This window comes from Electrophorus electricus, chromosome 23, assembly GCF_041902795.1.
Source record: "Electrophorus electricus isolate QZ-2024a chromosome 23, ASM4190279v1, whole genome shotgun sequence".
NCBI classification, from domain to species: Eukaryota; Metazoa; Chordata; class Actinopteri; order Gymnotiformes; family Gymnotidae; genus Electrophorus; species Electrophorus electricus.
The window spans coordinates 6,178,906-6,202,225 of NC_137519.1; the positions used below are offsets into that span (position 1 = coordinate 6,178,906).

The window sequence follows — 23,320 nt, forward strand, 5'->3', positions numbered from 1 at the left end:
CAAATCTTATATCCATTGTGATCTTTATATATTTATTATTTTCTCATTTTTTTCTGAAGTGATTTTTTAAAAGGCTCAATTCTGGTTGACGTGAATCAGATCTTATCTGAGGAAAATGTTAGAGAAAAATTAAATGGTGGCTTGAAAGGGCAGTGGTGATTTGCAGAGAGATCAGAGAGAAATATAAATAGAGATTTCACAAAAAGGTTTACCTGCCAGTAAGATGAGCAACACTGCTACTGAAATATTTCCTCCCATTACAAATATCACAGTATTCCCCTTTGGACAAAATGTATTTAAGTTTAGTTTTTATTTTTAATCTGTACTGTATTCATATGTAATTAATATATTCTCCAAACTAAGCTTGGTCCTCTGCTAAGACTAGAATGATGATACAGTTACAAATTTGTAAGAATATTTCTAAGAATAAGTCAGAGTTGGGGTTCATTTTAAGGTAAGGACTAATATCAGGGTTCACTTTTGTACTCTTTCTTACAACTTTATTCAAGCAGAATCTAATGACATCTCTCTCACTTGTTGTAATTCCCTGCAGGGTTTTGTGAGATCACGCTCACATCTCTTGGCATGTGCAGTCTGTCACTCCCTTCTACTCTGTTCATCACTGGTCAGTGTGTGACCACAAGACTACTGCTGACAGGAGATTATTGCAATGGCTCATTCTCAGCACAGCAGTTACACAGGCATGAAAGAGGCATGGAAGTGGTATCAGAATCAGAATCAGAATTTGCCAAGTACAAAGTGTACATAGAATTCTCTTGGTGTTTAAATAAGATTAAGTACACTAAGATAAAATAAAAAAGATAAACTTCATAAAAACAAAATCTAAACTATATATACACACTATATGTAACCTGTATATGCATGACTACATATAAACTATATATCTTATACATAAACTATGTATAACATAAAAGACAAGTGCATTCACGCGCACACACACACACACACACACACACACACACACAAACACACACGCACACACACACAATTTGTTCTGCAAAGCAAACTCCATTAACAGCCTTAATGTCACGCCCCCCTCCTCAGCTCTCTCTCTCACGTGATGGGACATTCCACGTGGCTTTGTGTTTGTTTTCCCTCGTGTAGGCGTGTCTCCACGTGTCCTTTGTTTACTTCCCTGTTCCCACATTTCCACACCACCCTTATTAGTGATTTTCCCCGCTTTCATCTGTGTCTAGTTCCTTCCTAATCAAATACCACGCTGTTAGTATTTACCCTTGTCCATTATTATTGTCATGTTGTGTAACTGTTGTGTGTCCCTTTGTGTAAGTTCGTACTTGTATGTTGTGTTTTTTTCACGGTGTGCCCCGAGAGCCAAAGGGCGAGGTGCAGGACGCACAGACTCCATCGACGTGGATAAACATTTATTAACACACAAAAACAATGCACTCACATACAACATCAACGATGAACACGAAAACATTTAACAATGACGATGCTAACATTAACATCAACAACGACCAACGATTCTGCACACTATGAAGAGGGTTTAAATACATACAAACAAGGTGCAGGTATGTGCAGGCGTGGTTACAGACAAACAAAACCCTCCCACTGCACGCTGCGGGCCAAACCACGTGATTAGTGAGAGGCGAGCGTTCCGTTACAGTTCTCGACTTCTACTTTCGTTTACATTAAACAATAATTCGCTTGCATCCTACCTCATCACACTTAAACATAGTTAGGACCTATTTTATATTCTTTATCCAAGACCATCCAGGGTAATTGTCTTATTATATCAATATACAGTATAAAATATGTTGTTATATAATTCAGATTAGACATTTTGAGTTCATTTCAACGGTTACGCAAAAAAGGAGATTGACCATCAGCAGTTATGTATGTGCATACATGTGGAGTATTAATTTGTTTTAGCCTATTATTAGTAGAATATCAAAGCATATAAAAAATTCAGCAGACTGTGCATGGGCATTAACAACACATTGTAGCCACCTCTAGACAACTCTTTGCTACCTCTGGGACTCCCCAGTTAAAACGTCCTAGAACCGCCTCTGCATGAAGGTGTGGTGTGCTGTGATAGCCACAAAGGAATACAATACACTTTAATACAATTAAAATATTCAGTATGGAACTTTGTACAATTTTGAATAGACACACACACACAAACACACACACACACACTAATATTAAAATCTTCAGTTTAGATGTGCAGGTAGTGGGAATTTCCAGGTGCAGAAAGTTATTTGAGATCTCAAATTGTATGCAATTATTAAAAAATCTGGGATTTTTCTTAAGTAGCTTTTCACATATTTTAGCTATACCCACCTGTTGAAATTAATAAAGTTTCTACCCTATTCAAGTTCCCACAAATGTACATCAATTGTGTGTATATATACACGGGATAACATGATGAATATCCGATGCCAATAGAACACCATTAGAGCTTCATATCTTTACTCTCTTCACTCCAGCCAACCACAACATCGCGAGCTCATCAGGTAGGCACCTCTTTTTGGTGGGGACACGACACTTCCAGGAGGCTCAACAGTGAGATCTGGTGTCTCAGTCTCACCCCCTCCAAGCTCCCTTTAAACCAAGCTCTACCTCTTAAACACTGTGCCACTCACAAAGACACACACGTCTTAAACACTGTGCCACTAATAAACACAACTGCACCTCTTAAACACTGTGCTAATATTACTGTAAAAACCATGATGGCCTTTCCGGTGACTAAGGCCATACCCAGCCCCACTGGCACCATTAATGCACGCTCAGTGCTGCCAGTTCCACTTGGCTATTACCTTTAAGCATTCTCTAACACCAATCCACCCTGGGCTGCCTAGTGACTAAAGCTGGCACCATCAATGCCTCCTCAATGCCACCAGTTCCATCTGGATCTACCACTTTACACCATGACATGACAGCCTCATCCATTCTGCCTTTATGGGGCATTACCCCAACCAGACTGAGCTCTCCTTATCCACAACCACTGACTAGCCCTTTCAGCTACTTCTGACAACTCCTTCACAGCTACTGCCAAATCTGTGCCGAACTGCACAAGTTATAATGTGGCAGACTTTGTGACAAATCCCCTAACACCTGTCTCTACTGGTCTTATATGTGCCTCCCACCTGCGTTCTCTCACCTCAGACACTGCATCTTCAAATGAAACTGTAAGCTCTCAAAATTAAAGCATCCGGATTTTTTTATTTTATTTTATTATTTTTTTTATGAGTACCACACCATGTCCAGCCTCAGCGAGGTTAACACAGTACATTGTGGGACCTGTAGTTGTTTTATTTACATCAACAAACAATTTCCAGTCTCGTCCTTCACCCCATCTACCAATATTTAAAGCCAATGCTCATTCTCCAACACGCTCCACTTCTCATACAAACCTAATCGCTTTATTAGAAATTCCACTCAGCAATCTCTAGACATTTACTATCAAACACTATAACACTCTTAAGATCTTGATTGTGTCTCCACATGTGACAAACTAAACTTAGACGCTGATAAAATATGCTTCAGCGTGCCAAACCCCACACATAATTTACACTTAGGGTCTTGGCCTACCCACTGTCCATTGTCAAAGCAATATCATGCGTGCCCAAAAAACAAAGTAAAAAATAAAGGAAATATTCAAAGTTTACCTGCCAGTAACATGACGATTGTTGCTACTGTAATATTTCCTGATGTTCGGAAAGACATGTTTCACACACTGGTTCACACCGGTCACACAGAAGTGATACTTGGAGCTCCAATAAGTATTAACTTTAGGCTAAATACTAAATTTAAGCCTTAAATGAAGGTCTCTGCTACTTTCTTGTGTTCCTGAGTATAACGGCCGTGACCTCAGTCCTGCTCCTCCTCACCCATCCTACACTGGGAAGATGTTGTGATCTTGGTTACTGTCAAACAGCAAAGACACGGAAAGTGTGTTGTGCATTTAGCAGAGCGTTTGTTCATCACACCCCCCCCCCCCCTATTTTTAGCTTATAACTTCTTCCTTTTTCTGTTCTCAAGACCACAAAACTCATTCAAGTGTGAGAAACCTTTTTTCCTTCTTGTTTTTCTACTCATTTGCTTTGTTTGTTTACTGATAAGTTAAAGATGTACTAGTCTGCCCTGGTATCAGGCTTGGCCTCTCCTGTATCCTGCATCATTTGTTACATCAGATGCCACATCTATCACTTCTGTCAAAGTCCCTGAGGTCAGGTTTGAGTTTGATCAGACTGACTGGTAATGGAATTCTGGGTATTTCTTCTACCGATTGACCATAAATTATGTCTTTGGTCGTTATGACTGCCCAGAGCTCGTAGTCACATACGTTAGTCCAGACTTTCCTATAGCAGAAGCTGTGAATATATTTAGGTCAAATGTCATCAAACAGGAACTCAGCAGCCATATAGATGAGAGGTGGGCTTATCTTACACTATCAGACAGTAGAGTGTGAATACAGACTGACATTTATACCACTTTAGTCTTGGTATGCCCAACTCATACCAGTCAAACACACAGCTGCTGTACTGAACACTTATATGAAGATACAAGAATTTTTATTTTGTCATGTTTACTATGGTGAGTAAATAAAGCTTGAAACCACTTTTTCTATTGTAGCCACTTAATTTGAAGAAATAGGAGATGAAATATAAAACAGAAATGAAATATAAAATCCAGAGTTTGTTGTTTCCAGATTTTCTTTTGTAAACTGTTTTTGAAGTAAATAGTATATATGAAATATATATATATTAATGTATTATAATTTCTTACACGTCTCTGTACATCATATTCTATGAGAATACGTAAATAAACAAGAACCACGTGGTGGCCCAAACTACACGGACACTGACGAGGGGGACCGTTACACTTTGTAACAGTATGCGAGTAATTAATGAAGCAAACTGACTTTGTTGACTTTAAGTTTGTCTGTGCTGGCAAACTCAGGAAACAAATATTGACTTGTCACTACCACAATCTTTAGCGGTTGCTTCACAATTAGATTAAGGCAGAGACTTCCGTAACGGTAATCACGCACAACCAGCAGCCCGAGTCTGATGTTCCTTAAGGGAAGTGCTCCCTCTGCTGGGGGAGGAGAGGAACGTTCCTTGATTAATGGCTGGTTATTTGATTTGTAGTCCGCCACAGAGCATTAGCTCAGGACAGACATTAACCTACTGGAGAATAAAATTAACTTTATAGAACTAAAGACAAACAAACACAGGCATAAGGAATATATATTGGAAAGTGACTATATTCAGTGTCCATCAAATAGAAATGATCAAGCAGTTTATTATTTCAGTGTAAAAAGAGCTACAGCTCTCAGTTTGTTTGGTAGTGAGATAAAATTTACAAAGTGAGCCTGAACAATTTTATTCCACTATATGTATTAGTACATTTGTTACAATTGGAATCAATTTTTGTATGTGTTAGAATTTTTATTAGATCTAGAATTTGTTTGGAATCAGTCTTATAAGTGTACTATAGATATTTATTTGGGGCATAGATTTGTGTCAAGCTGTTCTATTATACCTTGTTTAGACTGTCCAGGAAGAGCTGGTACAGTGAGATTTTTATTTCCCTCTAAAATCACAGGCTGCGTGTACCTCACATGACGAAGCGTACACCATGTATTACTGATATAAGAAAGCAGCCTATCACAGATGGTGCTTCATATTTTTGATGGAGATTCTTCCTGGAAATAATTCCACACCACAGAACGGACTTTCTTAATTGATCCTTCCATTATGTTATGGTTTGTCATTTTCCAACTTGGCTAATTATGTGCTGTTATCTCTCCACTCACTGAAACCCTTGAACTGGGATGCATTTATAATACTTTCAAACTATCTGGGAATTTGTAGGTGAACTATTCTGGTATTTGGGAAAAGCGGATTAACTTGGTATATGTAGCAATCACAGGTTGAAGCAGCAGGTTTCAGTAATATTTTGACATGTTTTAACACCTTGTCTAAAACAGATCAGCCTTGATTTTGAGATTGATTCTGAGTGTGGTCCAGGGTTCTGAGTGTGCTTCAGGGCTGGACTCTGAGGAGTCTTACGGAACCACGTCGGACTACCGGGACTGGTACAATGAAGTCCAGTATTTGGAGTCGGAGTCCGCAGGGTCCTACTACCCTTCCATGGACTACAATGAGGGCTACATGGATTATGAAAGGACTGAGTACAGCGACGTTAGTCTGCCGTCAGACTCTGAGTTCAACTGCGGGAAGGATCCTTCGATGGAGGTGGAGGAGGTCCTTTATGGAGACGCTCCCTTGGACAGCGACACAACGTCTGCAGACTACCATCGCGACTACCAGGGCTCTGGTACCCAAGCTTCCGTCCAAGGCGCCGCCCAGGGCACGCCGCTCTGAGGCATGCAAGATGCCTCATGTGACTTTCAGAGAGGTGTCGTCGTTGTCCGAGGAGGAAACTCCCGGAGACAGGCAAAGTAGCTGGTGCGCCTCCTGAAATGAGTGCGCAGAAGTCACCGCCCCCTAAATCGGCGAGGGGCGATCTCCCACAGGCAGGTTGGACTTCAGCCCAGCCGACGACTGGGGAACAGGCTGGGGTTCTTGCCGGCTTCCCTGGACTCTCTAGCAATCCTCGATGTAGTTTAATACGTGTCCCTGTCACTGTGTCTGTCCCCATAACATTGCCTGAGCCAATCGCTTTGTCCCCCTTTGTGTCAGTGCCTGTACCTGTCAGTGTGTCTGTTCCCGTATCTGTCGTTGTCCTGGTACATGTCCTTCGACCCTCTGTCGTGTTCGCGCTGGACTGTATCGGGTCGCTCGGTCCTCCGGCTTCGCCATTTGGCGTTGTTTTCGGGGCTGTAGCCCGATAGGCTGGCACGTTGCTGGCAAGTCGCGCCGTTGGGGAGGGGCTCTGTCACGGTATGGCCCCTCCTCCAAAACATCTCCCCGTGTGTGTTTGTGGGTGTGTGTGTATGTTTGTCCATGTGTCCACACCCTCCCTCTGTTCCACACCTGATCCTTCTTATGTGTCATAAAAGTCTATCGTTTACGTGTTACTGTCAGTCTTTAACAATGATAGCGTGTGTGCTGTGTCTCCTGTGTTTTATGTGTTAATAACCATACACTGCAGATTAAAATTTGAGAACAACACACAATTTCCTAAATGTCAAGGTCACTGTGAAGTGCTATTTAACTTATTTAATGTTGTAATTCTTACTTTGTACTATATATAGCTAGACAAACAATTTCACTCAAAATGTCACATTTTGCATTTACTTCATGACATGCTCTAGTAAAAAGTGTTACATTTCCTTCCAAAAAGTGATTTTTTTGGTTTTAATACATTGAGGCATTTTATTTAACAAAATTCTATTTTGAACAATTTTTTTTACTGATGCATGCTTTCCAAAACAGTGAATTCTTCTTCTTTGATTTTACTTAACATATACACTTATGTATATGTAATTATTTTTTTCCAAGTCTTAACATGAAACCAAATTTTAAGATTAAATAAAAGATGTAAAATTTTAGGATTTAAAATAGCTGGCCAGTAGGTATAAGCATTTTCTATAACTAGTAAAATTGCTTTGGCCTCTGTCAAGATTTTTAGTTTTATTTATTTATTTATTTTTGAGGGAGAATGAGAGTCAGAAACATACCCACAGTGACTCCAGAAACTGTGTATGTTCCAGCTGGGTTCCCTGCATCAGGAAGGAGAGGGCACCATGTTACACAGACGTGTGAACAGTCACAGAAGTCTTGCTGTATGACCTCATCAAACTGACACTGGAAGTGCAAGATAGTTGTCTCACTTTCTTTAATCACCATGTAGACAATAAGGCAGTGAATTCAACCCAGACTGTACCTGAAGTAAATGACCATTCTGATGAGTTAGATGATCCAAATCGATTCTGCACCACAGTAGAAAAGTCCACTTCTTCCTGTAGCTATAGTTAAATTGGTTCCATTTACAAACAGTATGACATCACTTCCTGTCTTCTTGTACCAGGAGTAATTACTGATGGGGTTGGAGTCACTGTAGCACAGCAGTGTCACCGCGTCACCAGACACACGGTCAGTAACAGACAGGACTCTGGGAGGGTCTGAGCAGGAGAGCAAGAATTGAAATAATACATTTAATGTCTTTTTATTTTGACTGTTCATGTTTGAAAGTGGTCCATCTATGGAAATATTTCAGAAAACAGTAACATTCAGTGCACAACCTGCATGAACACAATAACTTTAAAGAGTGATATTTATAAGACTATCAGTAAAATGAATAAAACAGTTGCATAGCCACAGTGTAATGCTTCATTTGCTGCTGACTGTTCATCAGCTCACTGTTCATGGACTGTGGATGTGGGACCACCTGTTCTGTGTGTATACACATCACTTAAGGACACATTCTTAACACATCTCACAATAGTGAACCTACATAACACATCCAGCAGGGTGGTGGCGGAGTTGTGCTGTCCCAGCTGGTTGTGAGCGGTGCAGTAGTAGAGTCCACTGTGCTGGGAGCTGATGTTGGAGATGCTGTAATTCTGGCCTGTTGCCAGCAGTGTGTCTGCAGCTGCTCTCTGCTTAAACCAGGAGTAGGTGAGAACAGGAGGGTTTTCCTCACTGCTGCAGGTCAGAGTCACTGAATCTCCCTCCACTCTCTCTCCAGAGGAAACCATCAATGCTCTGGTGTTTCTAGGGGCATCTGAACACAAACACACACTGTTAACATTAAAACTAAACTCTCATACACAGTCTGGTTGAGAGATTATTATACATTCAGAAGTTATAGTTGATAACTGTGAAACTACAACAAAGAGCATCATCATCATCATGAGCTGTAGTAGTAAGTATTGATTGTAGTGATGTTTCTGGTTTAATATTAACTGACTATTAAATGCATCAAGACATCATGATTTTCATATGTAAATTCTCCACTCACACACAGGAGGAGAGAGGAGGTTCTCATGGCCTTCAGTAGCACAGCTATAACTGACTGCATCCCTGACTGCAGATACAGAGCAGGAGACAGATGTGCAGTGAGACACACGCTGTCCATTCTTGTACCAGATGTAGGTGGGGTTGTAGGGCAGAGTGCAGGTGGAGCTGCAGCTCAGTGTTACTGTCTGTCCCTCTGATCCTGGGACTGCTGGAGAGTCCACATTCACCTTCAGGCCTGTATGGGAGACTCTCATAAGTGTCTTCAGGGCTCAACACACAGATGGTGAACCATGTGACACTGCCAGACACAGAAGACTTATCTTACCTGTGACAGAGAGAGACACACCAGCAGAGCTGTCCGTGTGTATCATGTAGGGGGCTTTAAATTGGAGGAGATATTCTGCTGAGTCACTCTCTGTGAGATGTTTCAGGCTTAGTGTGTTCACATTAGCTCTGTGACTGAAAACCTCCACTCGGTCATCAGCATGACTCAGCTCTTTGACCTGTGGGTGGAGTCTGGCATACCAGGCAGGTTGGGGGGTGGGCTGCTGATCTGGGAAGGTGTAGTAACCGTGTATGTCCACTGATGAACCAATCAGAGCACAGATGCTCTGGGTGACGCAAGTTACACTCCAGCAGCTGTCCTTTCCATAAAAACCTGTAACACATAAACTGAGTAAATCATAGCTGAACAAACAGACTACCAGTTCTTTTAAAGTCAGTTGTATATAATCAGAAGCTGGGCGACAAGACTTGTCTTGTGTCACTTGTCTTGTTCTCAGGGAAGTTGTGCCAAGTTTCCAGCGGGCCCTTTCATGAATGACCTGTTTTTAAAAAGGGCAAGTAATGTCAGTATATTTTGTGCATGTTTATACAATTACATAGCAGGTTTTATTGTGTTCCTAAGTGTCTGCATGAACACTACTTATAAGTGCAGTTACAGTATAGACCCCTCCTTTACGCCCTCATCCATGTGATGCCTCTCGCCATGTTTGATGTGTTGTTGTCCTCGGTTAACGTGTCACCGTGTGTTGTGTTTACACTCCTTTCCTCACATGTTGCCATGTCCCCCTTTATTACTCATTAGTGTGTCTCCAGCCTCACCTGTTCCTCATTTCCATCCCTGTGAATATTCCTTCTGTTTCCAGTTTTTATTTACTAAGTAATTTACTGTTTATTTACTAGGTTTTATTACCAGTTATGATTTACTATATGGATGATGATCAATGTGTAAAGGCTTTAGCATTTAAATGGTCCTCTTATTTTTACTTTTACTTTTATTCTTTTACTTCAATTTTTGCCATTAAAAGACTTTTGTGTCTTTGTTTGGTTGTTTGGTTGTTTTGAGACTCACGCCTGCATCCTGTCACAGTAAGAGTCTAATAAAAAATGTAACACTTGCTCTTTGGTCAAAATCAGGCCACCCATGAAGGAGGCCAACAGAGGTTATTATTATTATTATTATTATTATTATTATTATTATTAGTTGCATTTATATAGCACCTTTCTCAAACTCAAGGTTGCTTTACAAATATTGCTTTTTTTTTCTTTTTTTTTCCAAGAACAGCAGTGGTTGATTAAAACTTCCAACTGCCAATAATATGTATGTAAACATAAACACAGTGGACTTAAAAATTAAACGCAGTGATTTATGGAAAAACGAAAAAAAAATTTTTTTCCAAAAATACCTTAAACACTGAAAACTCTTAAATTGAAATATATCTAAAAATGCTGTAGTTGTCTTATGTCTTAGCCATATGTGACTCAGCATGAGTTCACTGTAATCTAGTAGAAGTTGCCAGTGACACAGTGTGAGTGCAGTTTAAAGTGAGGACAAGAGCAAGAGACAATGAGAACACAAACAAAACACACTGATGTAGTACTGCTGAACCAGCTAGCCAGTGCCCACAAATGTATAGAGCCCTCAACAGTGAAAGGTGCTTCCCAGCTACTTATAAACATGTAGGCAGAACCAGCAGCAAAAAACAGCAAAAACAAACAACAATCAAACAAACTTTTTATCTGATAGAAGTTGCCAGTGAGATGCGGACAGAGTGATGAGAGTTTAAAGTGAGGATCTTACAGACAGCAGGAGAGCAGAGCTCCTCATATCCTCTTACAGCACAGGAGTAGCTGCCTGCATCCTCACTACTGTCATACACATACATTCCATTAGTGTTCTGGTTATATACAGGGTGTCCATTCCTGTACCAGATGTAGGTGGGGTTGTTGGGCAGCATGCAGGTGGAGCTGCAGGTCAGTTTGATATTCCCTCTATATGTGTTTGACATCATAACCTTCAGATCTGCAAATCATTTTAAGAAAGAAGCTTTGGTGTTAATTTTATAAATAGCATATTTTTATAGTTAACTAGTCTTATGTGATTACCTGTGACAGACAGAGATACTCCAGGATCACCAGTGTATGGACCCCAAGGACCATCAGTGTGGAATCTGAACCTGTATGTGTGAGCATCACTCTCTCTCAGGTGAGTGATTGTCATACTACAGTCATTCTGGGAGCTCTGTCTATACTGCACTCTCCCCTCATACTCCTCTTCCTCTCTCACATCCACAGCTTCAACACCAACCTGCTGCACTTTAATAAACCAGAATGATTCTGTCACCGTTTGTCCTCCAGGGTATTTATAAGAGTAGGATAGATCAACATTTGAGCCTTTCAGAGCACACAGATACAGTCACATTCAGGAAAAAATAAATTCTGGTAATTCATAAAACATGAATGAATATTAATAATTAATATGTTAGCTTTTAATATTAATATTTGCTTTTAAACCAAGCCAGATAAATGCAGAGGAAATCTGCATAATATTTATCCATCATGTATATATACTCACTGAACTCAATTTTAGAAACACCTGCCTATAAATATCCACCAGGACATCCCATTGTTTCAGGCAGTCTATTCCTAACAGAGCCTCTCTCTCAATATGGAGTTAGTTTACCAGTTACCTTCCTTCCTTAAAGATACTACTGATTTCCTCATTAAATGGAATGAACTTTACAACATTAGTCAAGATGATTATGTACCATGGATGTATCAAGTGTGATACTAGAATTCTTAGTATAACTCACACAAGAAATTTGACAAAAAAAAAATGTTATGTTCTGTAACAAATGTTATTTACAGATTCACGTTCTCTGGGATAACTGGTTTCCCCAAATTGTGAATATATATATATATATATATATATATATATATATATATATATGAATATATATATGAATATATATATGAATATATATATGAATATATATATATGAATATATATATATATATATGAATATATATATATATATATATATTCATATATATATATATATATATATATATATATATATGAATATATATATATGAATATATATATATATATATATATATATGAATATATATATATGAATATATATATATATATATGAATATATATATATATATATATATATATATATATATATAAAAATATATATATATGAATATATATATATATGAATATATATATATATATATATATATATGAATATATATGAATATATATATATATATATGAATATATATATATATATATATATATATATATATATATATATATGAATATATATGAATATATATATATATATATATATATATATATATATATATATATATATATATATATATATATATATATATATATGAATATATTTGAACATTATTATACGTATTCCAGTAATGTTTTTTCACAGTACGAGGAGTAAATGAGGAGTGAGTTTCCTTGCTCTTATGAACACATGGCCCCTCTAACATAGCCACTGGCCCCAGCCTGGCCCCCCATTTCAAAGAGTATAGAATTGCAACTGAACCCTCCCTGTTTCTGTTTCAAAAGAGCCCCTAATCTAAAAGGCCCTTTAATTTCGGCGCAGTTACCTAAACAATCTACGTCTCTTCCTTTGAAGGAAGTTGATGGTAACTTTAAATGTTTTCATTTATTTATTGATATGAATACAATAATGAAAACTTTGTTTTATCCTCTTCCTTGAACTCTATATACATAATATAGTTAATTCACCTTTTATTACACTGTAGACACCACACCAGAGTTCTGTAAAGGCCAACTCTTGCATGCTGAAAAAGGACAGTGACTGTGTGTGTGAGTGGGTGTGTATTGATGTGTGTGTGTGTGTGTATTGATGTGTGTGTGTATTGATGTGTGTGTGTGTGCGCGTGTGTGAGTGGGTGTGTGTGTGTGTGTGTGTGGGGGGGGGGTTGTTGTTTGTTTTATGTGGGATATTACCTGTAACAGTGAGAGTAACTCCAGATGAAGCAGATATCCATTCACTACTCCATGTTCTAAATCTGAAGTTATAAATTCCAGAGTCACTTACTTTCACATTGTACATTATCAGTGTACAGTCATTCCACAATGTGCTTATAGAAACTCGTCAAGGGTGTTGTGGTTCTCCATCAGATCTCTGGATATGATACCACTCTGCCTCTATGACATTAGAGGAATCAGGTGTATATTTGCAGGGGATTTTTACTTCAGATCCAATAACACAAAAGCTCTGAGAAAACTCACCCCTATAATGTGTGTGTGTGTGTGTGTGTGTTTACACTCTTATCAATATCTCTTCTCTTTAACTGAGCCTGACTGTCATGGTGTAAATGCTGATGACGCTGATGATGAAGTTGAACTTAATGAAACCCACACAAACACACATTGGCATTAGAACCACAAACAGGACTCTGCAGTTTTAAAACATACAAAGCAGTGCACTGCTGCAACATAAACAAACAGATACTGGTGATGGAGGCATGCAATTTAAAGGTGCAAGGAGGTGGATTTAGTGACAAATCTTAAATCCGTTGTGGTCTTTATGTATTTCATATTTTCTCTTTTTCCATAAAGTGATTTTTTTTACAAGACTCAATTCTCAGGTAAGTGTTAGAGAAATATAAAATGGTGGCTTAAAATGGCCATGGTGATTTGTAGAGATCCCCTTAATGCACCTTTAACTCTCACAGGCACAATCATAGAAAAATATTAATAGAGATTTGACAAAAAGGTTTACCAGCCAGTAACATGAGCAACACTGCTACTGAAATATTTCCTCCCATTACAAATATCACAGTATTTCCCTTTGGACAAAATGTATTTAAGTTTCGTTATTATTTTTAATATGTATTGTATTAATATGTAATTAATATATTCTCCAAACTAAGCTTGGTCCTCTGCTAAGACTAGAATGATGATACAGTTACAAATTTGTAAGAATATTTGTAAGAATAAGTAAGAATTGGGGTTCTTTAAGGACTGGAGTTGGGATTCATTTTAAGGTAAGGACTGGAATCAGGGTTCATTTTAAGGTCAGGACTAATATCAGGGTTCACTTTTGTACTCTCTTACAACTTTATTCAAGCAGAATCTAATGACATCTCTCTCACTTGTTGTAATTCCCTGCAGGGTTTTGTGAGATCACGCTCACATCTCTTGGCATGCGCAGTCTGTCACTCCCTTCTACCCTGTTCATCACTGGTCAGTGTGTGACCACAAGACTACTGCTGACAGGACATTATTGCAATGGCTCAGTCTCAGCACAGCAGTTACACAGCCATGATAGAGGCATGGAAATGGTATCAGAATCAGAATCAGAATTTGCCAAGTGTACATAGAATTCTCTTGGTGTTTAAATAAGATTAAGTACAATAAGATAAATAGAGAAAGAAACTTCATAAAAACAAAATATAAACTATATGTAACATATAGTTTATATATATATATATATATATATATATATATATATATATATATATATATATATATATTTTTTTTTTTTTATTAATCTCATACATAAACTATGTCTAAACATAAAAGACAAGTGTGCGAACAGCAGCAAGTGTGTGCAGTGTGAGATAGGTACAGACGAGACGACAAGTACTGGGGTGCTGAGCTACACATATAGTGTGACCAGGTATGGTAGAGGCATTGCAGTAGCATGGCAGTGGATGTTGTGAGGTGAAGAGTGTATCAAGCACAGCGATGTTGCTGTCAATGTCCCTACTGGGCTGAGAAGATCCTGTCACTCAAATAACTGCAACAGCAGCAGCCCTGTGGTCAGTAATAGAACACTGTGGAGGAGCTGTGAGATGGTGAACCTGTGAGATGGTGAACATGTCAGATGGTGAACATTTAAGATTGCGTACCTGTGAGATGGTGAACATGTTAGATGGTGGATATTTAAGATGGTGAACATGTGAGATGAACCTGTGACATGGTGAACATGAGAGTTGGTGAACCTGTGAGATGGTGAACCTGTGAGACTGTGAACATGAGAGATGGTGAACCTGTGACATCGTGAACATGAGAGATGGTGAACCTGTGACATCGTGAACATGAGAGATGGTGAACCTATGAGATGGTGAGCATGAGACATGGTGAACCTGAGAGATGAACCTGTGAGATGGGGAACCTATGATATAGTGATCCTATGAGATGGTGAACCTGTGAGACTGTGAACATGAGAGATGGTGAACCTGTGACATCGTGAACATGAGAGATGGTGAACCTGTGACATCGTGAACATGAGAGATGGTGAACCTATGAGATGGTGAGCATGAGACATGGTGAACCTGAGAGATGAACCTGTGAGATGGGGAACCTATGATATAGTGATCCTATGAGATGGTGAACATGTGAGATGGCGTACCAGTGAAATAGCAAGCATGTAAGATTGTGAACATGTGAGATGAACCTGTGAGATGATGATGTGTGAGATGGTAAACTTGCAAGATGCTGAACCTGCCAAACTGCATGCCTGTGCAAGTGTACTCCTAAACAATGTTTCAAGGATATTTTAATGTTGCAATTTTTAGAAGTGAAGGGAAATAAAGAAGTGCTAAATCTGCCTCAATAAAAGACACTGGATTATTCCATACCGTTACATAATTAATGACAAAATCCAGAAATCACAAGCTTTTCAAACAGCCTAATTATAAATGCAGAGTACTTGAATGTAATATCGGTTAAAACACACAAGCATACTTACAAGCTGTTGTCTGTCATGTGGTTGCATGGGAATGAAAATATCTGATCAGACCTCCTGAATTCTCAGGGGGAGGTCATTGGTTTCCTTCCTCATTATTTAAATAAACAGAAGGAAAGTTCTGTTTCATAATGATTCAGAGGAACCTATAAAAACCCAAGTAAATATAAGCCAAGCTTCTCAATACAGTTCCCAATTTTTATTCTCAATACAGGCAACAAATACAGCTTCTCAATACAGGCAACCGTCCATTAGATGCAGAGAGCATGAGCTCGACCGTGAGGGACATCCAACCTGAGATCCCCTAAACACACACACACAAACACAGAGAGAGAGAGAGAGAGAGAGAGAGAGAGAGAGAGAGAGCGAGAGAGAGAGAGAGAGAGAGAGAGAGAGAGAGAGAGAGAGAGAGAGAGAGAGAGGATTTGAGGTTTTTTTGATAACTTACACTTGCATATACTGACACAAACACATGCACATTCATTCACTGGTGTGTAAACAGAGAGTTTAACTAGGCTTGCATGTAAGTGTGTAAGCAGCATGTGCGCAAAACAATTTTCAGTGTGCCCGGAAGTCATTTCATTGTAACAGGAAGGCAGATATTTAACATGTTCAGCATGCTCATCAATATGAGGTGAAGACAGGTCTCTAAAAAAAGTTACTGTCATGTCAGCATCTAATTCTGATTCTGATTCTGAAGTAATATCCTTGCAGTTCAATATCCTTGCAGTTTCACTTTTTGGAATTGATCTATGGATGTGGCACAGACAACATATTGGTGTACCACCACTAGAAAACACTTCATTACCTAATGAGAATTTTAAGCAAATTTTGGAATACATTCCTAGTGTATCTATCGAGAACTATTTTAGGATTTTTAATGTTCAAATGTTCCAGAGTTAACTGAATTAGAAATGATAAGATTATATGCTATGTAGCCTGCTGGTAATGACGTGGCTATGTCATACCATTAGGCTGCAGGTGAGCTTCTCAGTATCTTCCAATCAGCCTACAGTATGTGAGAAAATATTCAAAACAGATATCTTGCCATCATTTATTAGAATAACCTCCCGATATCAATAACATTCGTTCTGAATATTTACCAAAATAACGTAGCACATAATATTATTATTTCTAATATTAGCTATGTCCGGTCATTAACCCGCAATCTTAAATTGTCCATAACTGATCAGGAGTTCTTATACCATAAGGACATATAACTTATGTACAATTAAACAAATGTCAGTCCTCTCTACATCTTATTTTCATGAGCGTGTTGTACACATGCTAAATATCTGCCTTCCTGTTACAATGAAATGACTCCTGGGCGCATTGAAAATTGTTTTACGCACATGCTGCTACACACATACACGCAAGCCTAGTTAAACTCTCGGTTTGCACACCAGTGAATGAATGTGCATGCGTGTGTATATACAAGTGTAAGTTATCATGTCCAAATGTAAGTAGTAGATAATTTATGTGAAAATGTTTCATAAGTATGTGCAAGTGTTTCATAGGTATGCACAAGTAGTGTGCGTGTATGCAATTGTTTCACTGATTTCACCCTAAACGGCCTCGCATAACTTCATCCTCATCCTGGATCACTCTTAATGTAGGAGGCATGTAGAGGTCTTCTGTTATTATAACAATTAGGACATGGTGGGACAGAAGAAAGTCATACATGTATAAATACAAACACTGTGGATTTTTAAGAGGTAAAATTCCACTTTAATGTAACTGCTGTAAAAAAAAAAAAGAAAAAAAAGAAAAAGATTACCACTAGAGGGCGTGTCTGACGAAGTAACTTCTTTTCTGTGGCAGTAATCAAGTGACACCTTCAGCACTGCACTTATATACTACAGAGAAACTCTAATTTGTAATATTAATTTGCAATAAGAAAAAGACAAACAAACAATGTTGCCTTCAACATCCGTCACCAATTTTTATTTGCATGGCAAAAGTACTCCTCAATATTCAGTCTACCATTCTGTCTGTCTGTCCTTGGGAGAGTTGGTCAAATGGCATGACTCAGTAATGGCCTTCACTGGGTGGACTCTCAGTGCCAACAATCAGCACTTTTACCCAGCCATCACATGTCATCCTCCCCCCTCTCCCTCACCATCTCCATCCTCTCCAGCTCTACTTTTTGTATTCCTCTCTTTCAATCTTCTTGTTCATCTCTATTCTTCTCTCACTTTCTACTTCTCTCCTCTCTTTTCCTCTCCATCCCTCTCTAGACCTCTTTCTTTCTCTCCATTTCCCTCTCTCTCTCTCTCCCTCTCTCTGTGCACTAATTCGAAATTAGTGCACAAACTAATTGGGAAACTAAATCGATCTGCTACCTCAAATGTGCAGGCAAGGCTGACACTCCTTCTGAGATTTAGGAGAAGAGAGCTGCTCACGGGCTTCTTTAAGGCCCCACATTGCTCCCTGCCCCTAAGTGCTATGCTGGTGAGGCAGGAGGTTGTAGGGGGTTCCTCCTTCAATGCTTACTGCCTTTTGAGCAGCAGCCATCTTGGTTCCCCACAGAGCAAGCAAAGGTGGCGTACATCATCTCCCTTCTGACTGGGTGGGCTCTGGCATGGGCCACCCCGGTCTGGAAGCATCAAACTGATGTATGTTCCCTTAAGCGGACTTTCGACCATCCAGTAGCTGGAGGGGAGATGATTTCCAGTCTCCTTAATATGTGTCAGGGGGAAAGAGCGGTGGCTGATTATGCGATTGAATTCCGCACTGTGGGAGCAAGAGTGGATGGATCCCCTCAGCGCTGATGGCCACTTTCTACCAGGGTCTCAGTGAGGTAGTCCACCGTGATGCTCCGGCTTCTCTCTACGACCTGATTGATCTGGTCTTGCGTATTGACAATCGCGTGCGGCAGAAGTGCAGAACACAGGGACCAGAGATCAGTCATGGCTCTCGCGGAGCTCCGTGCACCCTTAGCCTTGTTCATGTGCATGACAAGCAGGGGGAGTCCGGATGCCAGCCAATGCAGCTTGGACACACCCGCCTTTTCCGAAGTGAACGCGACACTCGGATGTGCGTCCAGTTCCATCAGCCCTTGTATGCTGCTCCATTCTGACCCTCTTCCTCATGTTCTTGCTCAGGCATGCTGCAGTAATAGCACTCATGCCCACAGGTTGTGTCAATGCGATGTCATATGCTGTTAATTAATACGTCTTTTCTACATACATTCTGATAAATTCACAGAGCCTATTCTTTCCCAACCATAATAAACAGACAATAACAATATTCAACACAATAACAGATCCATAACAGTCAAACAAAATCTACAGGACTATCAGTTTCTCAGGATTAATATTAGGAGACTGGGAGTCTGCTTGAACAAACTATGTATTCCTGAGGACTAAAAACAACAACTGCATGCAAAAAGGAATTGATATTAATCAAGCTCTATAAAAAAAAAGTGTTTATTGTGGAAGGGTCATTTCACTGCAAAAAATGGTAAATATTCATGTCTGAGTTTAGATCAGGACTCTGGGCTGGCCATTTCATTCTTTCAATGGCTTCAGTTTCAAGGAACTGCTTTACCCGTTTTGCTGTGACAGGGGGCTTTGCCTGCATGAAAATTGCTGGCTGATTGATTGATGAATGCAAGGAAGGAACCATGTGTTGTTGAAGGTTCTGGTACACACTTGCATTCACTCTGCCATGTATCCGTACGAGAGGTCCAACTCCTGCTGCCGAAAACATTCCCCAAACCATGACACTTCCTCCTCCGCTTTTCACTGACTTCTTTACACACTTTGGGTTCAGTCTTTCCCCAGTTTGTCAATGAACATGTTTCCCATCAGACCCAAATAAATTAAAATTGCTTTCATCACTAAAGTGAACTCTGGACCACTTCTCCTCTGTCCACACAACATGCTCCTCAGTAAAGGTTAGTCTAGCCTTTTGATTCTTTCTGCTAATGAGAGGTTTGGTTACTGCAGAGTGGGCTTTCAGTCCAAATGCTCTTGAACATCGAGACAGTGTATTACGATCCTTACCCTGTACAGTGGTGAACTGGCGAGCAATTCCAGCTGCAGTGTTGAACCAATTTTCTGTGGAGATTCTCCGCATTATCCTGTCCTCTCTTGCATTTGTCTTTCGTGGGCGACCAACCTTCTTGGTGGATTAATTGAGTTTGTGATGTTTTAAAGATGCAATATTCTAGAAATCACAGACTTGGAATGATCAACTTCTCTTGCTACGGCTGATAGGGTCACCCCTTTGGCCTTCATCTGGACAACCTGCTGCTGGAGAATTTCAGTCACTTTGGAACAGCTCACCATCTTGCAACGTCAGTGAAACTGGAAAGTTTGGCTGCCAGTTAAATAGGGTATGTCAGATAATTAAGGAAATTAGCACCAGGTGCCAGATTAACACCAATAACTTGCAGGTATCTGAGTGTTCTCTAAATTTGATCATTGTTCTTTTTCAATTATCTCATTTAAATTTTTATACTGTGCTTTAGAATATATACAAATCATGAAATGAGCTTAAAATATTGCTCTTTTACTCCTGTTAGGATAAATTCACATAGCAATTCAGTGACCTTGACGTTTAGGAAATTGTGTGTTCTCAAATTTTAATCTACAGTGTATGTTTATTAACACATAACACAGAGAAGACGCAACACACACGCTATCATTGTTAAAGACTGACACAGTAACACATAAACGATAGACTTTTATGACACCCAAGAAGGATCAGGTGTGGAACAGAGGGAGGGTGTGGACACATGGACAAACATACACACACGGGGAGATGTTTTGGAGGAGGGGCCATACCGTGACAGAGCCCCTCCCCAATGGCGCGTCTTGCCAGCAACGTGCCAGCCTATCAGGCTACAGCCCCGAAAACAACGCCAAATGGCGAAGCCGGAGGACCAAGCGACCCGATACAGGCCAGCGCGAACCGACAGAGGGGCAAAGGACATGTACCAGGACAACAACAGACACGGGAACAGACACACTGACAGGTACAGGCACTGACACAAAGGGGGACAAAGTGATTGGCACAGACAATGTGATGGGGACAGACACAGTGACAGGGACACGTATTAAACTACATCGAGGATTGCTAGAGAGTCCAGGGAAGCCGGCAAGAACCCCAGCCTGTTGAAGTCCAACCTACCTGTGGGAGATCGCCCCTCACCGATTTAGGGGCGGTGACTTCTGCGCACTCATTTCAGCAGGCGCACCAGCTACTTTGCCTGTCTCCAGGAGTTTCCTCCTTGGACAACGACGACACCTCTCTGAAAGTCACATGAGGCAGCTTGCATGCCTCAGAGCGGCGTGCCCTGGGTGGAGCCTTGGACGGAAGCTTGGGTACCAGAGGCCCGTCGCGCTGGTAGTCTGCAGACGTTGTGTCGCTGTCCAAGGGAGCGTCTCCATAGAGGACCTCCTGCACCTCCATCGAAGGATCATTCCCGCAGTTGAACTCAGAGTCTGACGGCAGACTAACGTCGCTGTACTCATTCCTTTCATAATCCATGTAGCCCTCGTTGTAGTCCATGGAAGGGTAGTAGGACCCTGCGGACTCCGACTCCAAATACTGGACTTCATTGTACCAGTCCCGGTAGTCCGATGTGGGTCCGTAAGACTCCTCAGAGTCCAGCCCTGAAGCACACTCAGAACCCTGGACCACACTCAGAATCAATCTCAAAATCAAGGCTGATCTGTTTTAGACAAGGTGTTAAAACATGTCAAAATGTTACTGAAGCCTGCTGCTTCAACTTGTGATTGCTACATAGGCCAAGTTAATCCTCTGATCCCAAATACCAGAATAGTTCACCTACAAATTCCCAGATAGTTTGAAAGTATTATAAATGAATCACAGTTCAAGGGTGTCAGTGAGTGGAGAGATAACAGCAAATAATAAGCCAAGTTGGAAAATGACAAACCATAACATAATGGAAGGATCACTTAAGAAAGTCCATTCTGTGGTGTGGAATTATTTCCAGGAAGAATCTCCATCAAAAATATGAAGCACCATCTGTGATAGGCTGCTTTCATATATCAGTAATACATGGTGTACGCTTCATCATGTGAGGTACATGCAGCTTGTGATTTTAGAGGGAAATAAAAACCTCACTGTACCAGCTCATCCTGGACAATCTAAACAAGGTATAATCGAACAGCTTGACACAAATCTATACCCCAAATAAATATCTATAGTACACTTATAAGACTGATTTCAAACATATTCTAGATCTAATACAAATTCTAACACATACTAAAATTGATTCCAATTGTAACAAATGTACTAATACATGTAGTGGAATAAAATTGTTCAGGCTCACTTTGTAAATTTTATCTCACTACCAAACAAACTGAGAGCTGTAGCTCTTTTTACACACAAATAATAAACTGCTGGATCATTTCTATTTGATGGCGACTGAATATAGTCACTTTCCAATATATATTCCTTACGCCTGTGTTTGTTTGTCTTTAGTTCTATAAAGTTAATTTTATTCTCCAGTAGGTTAGTGTACGTCTATAGCTAATGCTCTGATTGTGGCAGACTACAAATCAAATATAAGAGAGAGAGCGAGCGAGAGAGAGAGAGAGAGAGAGAGAGAGAGAGAGAGAGAGAGAGAGAGAGAGAGAGAAGGAGTATGTATTAAAAACTAAATTTTAGGTTAAAAAAAAAGATGCCATCCAATTGCAAGATCAAGACAACAAATACCATAACATCTAACATAACAGCCAACATAAAAAAAGAGAAAATGAGAGGTAAACAAAATTGGGCCCTCAGCGGTAGACTTGCTAACAACAGATTTTAGATTGCTGACTATTCGTTTCTAAATTATAGCGGAACTGAGTTTAGTCTGGTCAGTGGGCGGGCAAGCAGCCACTTCCAAACAATGCGCTTCTTTACACAGGACAGCACAACCAATCAGAATCCACCAGCCATTAATCAAGGAACGTTCCTCTCCTCCCCCAGCAGAGGGAGCACGTCCCTTAAGGAACATCAGACTCGGGCTGCTGGTTGTCCGTTATTACCGTTACGGAAGTCTCTGCCTTCTTCTGGCCACCGAGGGCAGTCTAGCAGGTGGCCCTGACCGTTACATATTGTTTTAATCAGAATAAAAATCATTACCTTAAAGAAAGAGAACATTAGAAACAACATTTTTAAGTACAATTCTTTTATGAAAACCTTATAATTAAAAATAAAATCTAATTGTGAAGCAACCGCTAAAGATTGTGGTAGTGACAAGTCAATATTTGTTTTCTGAGTTTGCCAGCACAGACAAACTTAAAATCAATAAAGTCAGTTTGCTTCATTAATTACTCGCATACTGTTACAAAGTGTAACGGTCCTCCTCGTCAGTGTCAGTGTAGTTTGGGCCACCACGTG

General features: G+C 39.9%; 1 protein-coding gene and 1 pseudogene across 1 annotated transcript in view; both read right to left on the minus strand.

Annotated features, from left to right (window-relative positions):
- The window catches only part of LOC118240428 (sialoadhesin-like), a 105,325-nt gene extending 101,388 nt beyond the window's left edge, over positions 1-3,937 (minus strand). Inside the window, exon 1 of the mRNA XM_081706301.1 lies at positions 3,654-3,937. Coding sequence (XP_081562427.1) covers positions 3,654-3,711 — 58 coding nt within the window. The 5' untranslated portion in view covers positions 3,712-3,937. The remainder of the gene's footprint in view (positions 1-3,653) is intronic.
- A 2,466-nt stretch (positions 3,938-6,403) lies between these two features.
- Positions 6,404-19,010, minus strand: LOC145653286 (sialoadhesin-like; annotated as a pseudogene).
- Between the last annotated feature and the right edge of the window lie 4,310 nt (positions 19,011-23,320).